This window comes from Hibiscus syriacus, unplaced genomic scaffold, assembly GCF_006381635.1.
Source record: "Hibiscus syriacus cultivar Baekdansim isolate YM2019G1 unplaced genomic scaffold, ASM638163v2 tig00110633_pilon, whole genome shotgun sequence".
Taxonomy (NCBI): Eukaryota; Viridiplantae; Streptophyta; class Magnoliopsida; order Malvales; family Malvaceae; genus Hibiscus; species Hibiscus syriacus.
Genome location: NW_024062806.1, coordinates 411,996 through 419,307, shown reverse-complemented (window position 1 = coordinate 419,307; position 7,312 = coordinate 411,996). Strand labels below are relative to the sequence as shown.

The following is a 7,312-nucleotide window of genomic DNA, read 5'->3' as shown; positions in this document are numbered from 1 at the left end:
CTTGCTACATTCCATATTCTCTGAAACTGCATTCAGTTTCCTGATTTCCTTTTTTAGCAACGATAAGGTTCCTATAATTTTCCAAACATCTTTCTAATCGATTTTTCTTAATTTTGAGTTATTTCAATCCATTTATTTTCTTGTTTTAATTTTAAATTAATGGAATGTAAATTTATAAAGTAAAATAATTTTAATTAAGTAATTTGATTGATTTGTGATTTAGTTTTAATTATTTTAATTTTTAAATTTTATTAATTCTTTGACTCCTCTAATACTCTCATTAGTCATTAATATTTTATCTTCAAAATCAATTTTTTTAAACAATAACATTAAAAAAACTATTATAAAATTTTAGATGATATTTAATTTATTAAATAACATTATAAATCTTATTTATACATATGAAATATATGTATCGTATATAATTAGAGATAATTGTTTAAATTATAACAACTAAGTATTGTAATATTATAAATAATTATATTTAAATTTTAACAAAAACTTAAATAACTATATTTAATTCAATTAGGGAAAGTTCAAACAAAAATTTAAAGGATAAAATGATACACAACTAACATATTTTTTTTCTCAGTCGATTTGATTTAGTTAAATACTCACAACTACTCAAATTAATACAGTTAAAAATATGGGGGGTTTTAAACCCACTGAGTGATCTAAGTGATTAACTAGAGTGTTGTTTTTCCTTGAGATTTTAGATTCGAGCAGTTACGTCGTGTGTAGTGTATATGATTAAAAAATTGTAATCACCTCATATTATTAGAAGAATATTATCGAATAAATTTAACTAAAAAAATAAAAATTAAATTGACAAAACGTATATTAAGGGTTCCATAAAAGCAGATCAATCTCCTTACTGTAATTCTGGAAATATGTATAAATGTGAAAAGCCTCACCCTTATCTTATGCCATTGTCAGTAATCAGTTTTGAAAGCGACAACGAAACTAAAGTCCTTTTCTCATTGCTTTTTGAATTTTATCCTCCTATTTCTTTCTTTTATACATATATACCCATTGCTCTCTATCTCCATAGATACACACTTTCAATCACAGATCCAAAACCATGCCTTCTCCAGCTGATTTAGTTGCGTTGGGCTTATTATTATGTTTCCTGGTCTTGGTGGTCGGACCAGATGGAACACATGGCTCGAGCCGTGGTTCGTTTGGTCCAAACAATGGTGCAGCTGCACCTGTAAGCAATGGGATATGTGCCACCTCGGTGACTATCCATGGTTACAAGTGTCAAGAACATGAAGTAAGAGCTTTTTAATGACATTGATTTTTTAATAGTATGAGTGATTATAAGATAATATATGTTGATAACATCTTATAAACATAACAATTTGAATCCTCTTAAAGAAATTATAATATTTTTTCATGAAAAGTGGGTTATTTTCATTATCTTATTTATTTTGCAGGTGAACACAGAAGATGGATATATTCTGAACATGCAAAGAATCCCAGAGGGACGTGTAGGCTGGAGTAGTGGTGGTGGAAACAAGAAGCAGCCAGTTCTTATACAGCATGGTGTCCTTGTGGTGAGTTCATTTCTTTTTTCCATTTATTCGATTTTTTCGAATTATTTTGAATTTATTCGATTCATAATGTTACGAGATGATATGTTCAATTATCTTAAAATATAAAATCCTGAGAATTATTTCCCTTAGTTTGGTATGATATGGTGGTTGAAAAGTGTCGTTTCATTGCATATGGGATTGTGTTTTGACTCATCATGAGTATATTAGGTAATATTTTCTTCCATGGGGCAACCTCTTTAGAAAAATATTGCTGTGAATGCGTGTATGGTACATCACGGCTTGATTATTGCTTGTTTATAGTGCTAATTATGTGTTGCATGATAATAAAGACTCACCACTCTGTTCAATTCAAGTCATTAAATAGGGAAAAAACAATTTTGATTTTAGATTCTTTTAGATTTCTGAATGAAGTGTATTCTTCTAAATCACAACAGTGGAATGGTTAAAAAGAAGATAGTGAGTTGTGTATATTGACATTACATTGATGGAATGATAGATATTATAAATCAATAGTTTATGAGTGTTGGATTAGGTTGAGTTTCTCGAGTCTTAAAGTGGTTTTAGAAAAATCTAATCGGATATGGTGGTAAGAAATGATGAGCGGAGCTTGCTTGTATCTTAAGTGTTAGGAGAAAATGTTAGAGACTGAAAATTGCAACGTTCTCATGATAGAAATATGAAACTGTAAAATTTTCATTTTTAGAGGAAGAATATAAAATAATAAAAATAAAATGACGTAGATAACACATGAATTCCATATCAATAAAAAATATATATAAACACGCTTTGTTATCATGTGATTCTTTCATTTATAATTAACATCTGAATGATCAAAATAAGAACAAGCCGAAAGTTTAATAAATAAATTAAAAAAATTTAAAATCTAATAACTAAAATAAGAGTGAAAAAAGTAGAGTGATGAAATTTATAATTTATCCTTATTATAAAGACATAATAATTTAGGCATTTTGTTCCTTCACGAGGCCCTAAGAGATGGCTAAAAAAAGCCGAAATGGGTACACAAAATAATGCACCATTTCGGACGACCCAAAGTTTGGACCCATTACGTGGCCTAATATTACCGTAAAAAACATTGAGTTGTTTCATTAGGTTGAGAAGGTCGGTTTTGTATGTGTAGTATTCAATTTGAATTAATTATTTAATATAATAGATATAGATAATTATATATAAAAAAACATTTAGCTGCTCTACTTCATCCAATGGCACTAGCATTTCTGTTGGTTTTCAGGATGGGATGACTTGGCTCTTGAATTCACCAGAACAAAACCTGCCCATGATTTTGGCTGATAATGGCTTTGATGTCTGGATTGCCAACACCAGAGGCACCAGATTCTGCAGGCACCATGTTTCCCTTGACCCTCTCCACCCGGTTCTCTTCTTCCTTTCCCTGTCATCATGTTTGATGTTATGCTTTAATGTCGATGCATCATTAGTGATTGAAAGCTTGTTAAAACTGATAACAATGGCAGAAATTCTGGGACTGGTCGTGGGATGAACTGGTGACTTATGATCTACCAGCTGTTTTCGGCTTTGTGTTCAATCAAACAGGCCAGAAGATTCATTACATCGGCCATTCCCTGGTAACACACCATCCCGAAGCTAACCCGATTAATTCGACTCACCTGACACGACATTATCGTCCTTGACAGGGAACTCTTATAGGCTTGGCATCGTTCTCGGAGGGACATCAGGCAGATAAGCTGAAATCTGCGGCTTTTTTAAGCCCAATTGCATACTTAAGCCATATGAAGACTGCGCTTGGTGTGCTTGCTGCAAGAGCCTTTGTTGGTGAGGTATATATCTGAAAAAAAACCCTTAATTTCTCTTTTAAAATGAAAGAAATTTAAATAAATTAAAAAGGGTTTTTTTATGATAACGGCAAACGAATATGATTGAACAGAAAAATAGAAGACACCAAGATTTACCTGAAAAACTCAAAAAAGGAAAAAATCTACCAGCAGAGGAGGAGAAAATTTTATTAAATCAAAAAAGTATAAAATCTGTTACATTTGTTATAGCACGAAACCCTAATGTATATAGATCTTACAGTCTTGCTTACAACTTCATGGTCCGGTCTAAGAAGAAATTGAGTCATAACTCTAACGGGTATTAATGGGTTTTGCCAACAGATCACTACATTGTTTGGAATTGCAGAATTCAATCCGAAAGGGTAAGCATAATTATTGTTAAATTTTAAGTATGAACATTTTCCACAGTGATTTTTCTTTCCTTGATGTTCACAGACACGAGGCATCAGGTTTTCTCAAAGCTTTGTGTGGTTATCCTGGAGTTAACTGCTATGATCTTGTATCTGCAATTACTGGTAAAGATCTTCAATCCTGCTGCTTTTGCTTGTAACGGATCGAATCGGTTTCTTCAGATCATTTCGGGTTTTGTTACTTGTAATTTCAAGGTAAAAATTGCTGCCTCAACGCTTCCATGGTTGATATTTTCTTAAAGAATGAGCCTCAATCAACAGCAACCAAGAACATGGTGCACTTAGCTCAGAGTAAGACCATATAGCAATTCTAAACCATGAGTTTGAGTCGTGTTTGAATTCGTTTTCGTGATTCGCAGCCGTTCGAGACGGGGTTATTAAGAAGTACGACCACGGGAGACCAGACTATAACCTGATGCATTACGGGCAACCGAGGCCGCCGGCTTACAACATCTCCAACATTGCTCGGGACCTTCCGGTATTCATCTGCTATGGAGGGGAAGATGCTCTGTCTGATGTTTTGGATGTGCAGCAGTTGCTTGATCATCTCAAGTTCCACGATGTGAACAAGTTGTCGGTTCAGTACATAAAGGATTATGCACATGCGGATTTCATTATGGGCATAAATGCCAAGGATGTTGTGTACAATCAAGTTGTTCAGTTCTTCAAAAATCAGCAATAATATCAAAAGAGTTATCACAAGTTGAGTAGTGTTTGATTTGATTCGAAAATTATTTAATTCTTGTTCAATTCAAACTGTTGCTTACTAAGCTCAATAAAATTTACTCGACTCGTACTTATTAAAAAAATCATTGTTCATTAAGCTTGCCAAAATCTTTTTTTCTTTTAATATATATAAAATCTAGTAATACTATATAGAATTTAATATTAATATAAATTAATAAATTTAATAAAATATAACCAAATAGTGTGTAAAATAATTCGAAGTCTAAACTCTAAAGTAACAATTCACAAGTATAATAATTATTTTTAAAAATTCTAACAATACATAATCAATCTTAAAAAAAACAATTAATATCTTAAAAAATTATTAAAAATAATGAATTATTTATGAATTTATCAAGTCGAATTAAGTTTTACACAATCAAATTGTACAGTTGTTTAAAAATCATCAATGACCATGAGGCTGTAATTTTAATTTTAACAATTAGAGGGAAATAATCGTTTTAACAGTTATATGTTTTACATATGTTAAGGTCTTGTTTAATATTATAATTAAAGAGTGTTTTGGGATTAAAATTATTTTCTGAATACAAAAGCAGAAAAATCCCTATAAAATATTTAACTTAATAATCGAAGGTTTAATATAAAATATAGTTAAATTATACTTTTTTCTTATTTAAGTGTTTAATTTTGTTGTTAATATATATATCTAATGTTACAAACGTTATCATTTTAAATGTCTTGATCGTAACATACTTTTATTATCATAAATTATTTAAGTGTCAAAAGATCACACAATGATCATACAAGAAAAAGAGTCAAATAACCTAACCAAATAAATTAAAACAAAAGGTAGATACAAACATATCTAACTATATCTGAAAATGAACCACAAAAGAGAATAAAGTTATTGAAAGATCACCATAAAACCGTAAACCAGAAAAGAATAACATGAGAAAATTATCCATGAATACAAATCACGTATTAAAATCTTATCTGAGGATCAAAAGCAAGAAAGATCAACATGATAATTGTAACATCCTCAATACCGGGTTAGTGATTTAAGTGTAAGATTTTAAAAATTCAGTGACCAAATTAAATAAATCGAAAAGTGAAGGAATTAATTAAAAGATGTTGGTGTAGGATGAATTAATAAGTAAATGAGAAGTGAAAGGGTAAAAGGGTCATTGAACAAATAAAATAATAAATTGTGGGTATTATAATACCCATGTGGATGAATTGAAGAGATAAGAAACTTATCTTCTTCATCTTCTTCTCTCAACGTGAAGCACCCAAGCTTAAGGTAAGAATCTAAACCTTGGTCGTTTCTTTGATTTTTAGCTTGGAAATTAAAGTTTGGATGTTATATAAGCTAAAGGAAAGCTTATATGACATTAAAACAACAAGATAAATGTTTTAGAGATATATTTGAAAAATGGGTTTTTAGATGAAATTTTGATATGGATGAGTTTTTGAGATTTGAATAAGATTTTTGACTTGTCAAGAGGTTAATTAAGGAATATAGAGTGTTAGAATTGATTAATAACATGTTTGAAATTTGTGTATGATTCTTAGCTTTAAGAATTTGAATGAAGGATGACAGCATAGTGTACAACCTCACAGTACCCACATACCTCGGGTTCTCAGTATTGTATCATGGGCTATTGAATCTATTGAACTTACGGAATTTATTATATGAATTTATGATGATTAAATTGAGAAGATTATTGGTAAGGTACATTGTTATGTAGCTTACATTGATTGCATAGATGTTTTCGTTACGTTTCATTTTATTATAGCAACATTGTTATATTTCATTATTATTAGAGAAAATAACCTCAGTGACCAAAATTCCTTATAATATACGATTTTAACCAACTTTTTTACGATTTGCCAAAATGACCAACGCGATGCGATCTCCATTATCGCAATTCAGTTTCCAGATTCGCAATGCGATTTTGACCATCGCATTGCGATTTTCGAAATCCGTGTTGCGATTTTAGATAATCGCAATGCGAATATGTAAATCGCAATGCGAATATGTAAATCGCAACGTGATAACATGTGATCGCAACGCGATTCTGACTATCGCAACGCGATTCGGACTATCGCAACGCGATAATACGTGATCGCAATGCGATTGTGACTATCGCAACGCGATTCTGACTAACGCATCACTGAATTTCAAATTCGCAATAGGTTTTAGTTTCGCAACACAAATGGTATATAACTACTACGCAGCAGCATCAACTTATAACCTAAATCCCTAAATCGCAACTCATTCCATCTCTATCTATCACTCTCTCCGGCGACATCCGTTCCTATATCCAACGACATCCTTCCCCATCCGGCAACAAGTTTTAGTTTCACAGCTCGTTTATTTAGTAAATTAATTTACAATAATGAAATCATCTAATGTTGATCATGTTTGGATAGATTTGTGTTTTGGAGGGTCATAGGAGAATGTTCATGGTGTTTTACAATATATGCCTTTACCCATGAATCTTCAACTAAAACTGTCATTAAAAAAGTTAACTTATGAAACTCTAATGTTACATGTTGCAAATAAATTGAATTTAGAGCCCTTAAGTGGATTTAGGCTATCTTATCAGAGAAAAGGTAAAGTTTATTTGTTAACCGACAATGAAGATGTTGAACGATTCATTGCTTACATTAGTGTTTCGCAAGATGATGTTACATTGTATGTTGTTGAACCTAGAAGTAGTGAAGTTGGGTCAGTAGCGGGTAGTAATCAACTAAGTTTTTCAACCCTAGTTTATGGTTCTTAAAATTTAATGGTTCCACCACAATTTCATCACCAAGAAATTTTGTT

The 7,312-nt window shown here is 31.3% G+C and overlaps 1 protein-coding gene across 1 annotated transcript; it reads left to right on the top strand.

Annotated features, from left to right (window-relative positions):
* The first annotated feature begins 1,072 nt into the window (after window positions 1–1,072).
* On the top strand, window positions 1,073–4,493 carry LOC120136490 (triacylglycerol lipase 2-like). Its single transcript, XM_039152510.1, has 9 exons — window positions 1,073–1,273; window positions 1,437–1,556; window positions 2,806–2,946; window positions 3,047–3,157; window positions 3,227–3,370; window positions 3,707–3,747; window positions 3,821–3,900; window positions 3,991–4,086; window positions 4,155–4,493. The coding sequence occupies exons 1-9, from the start codon at window positions 1,082–1,084 to the stop codon at window positions 4,475–4,477; spliced, it is 1,248 nt and encodes a 415-aa protein (XP_039008441.1). The 5' UTR covers window positions 1,073–1,081; the 3' UTR covers window positions 4,478–4,493.
* Window positions 4,494–7,312: the final 2,819 nt, after the last annotated feature.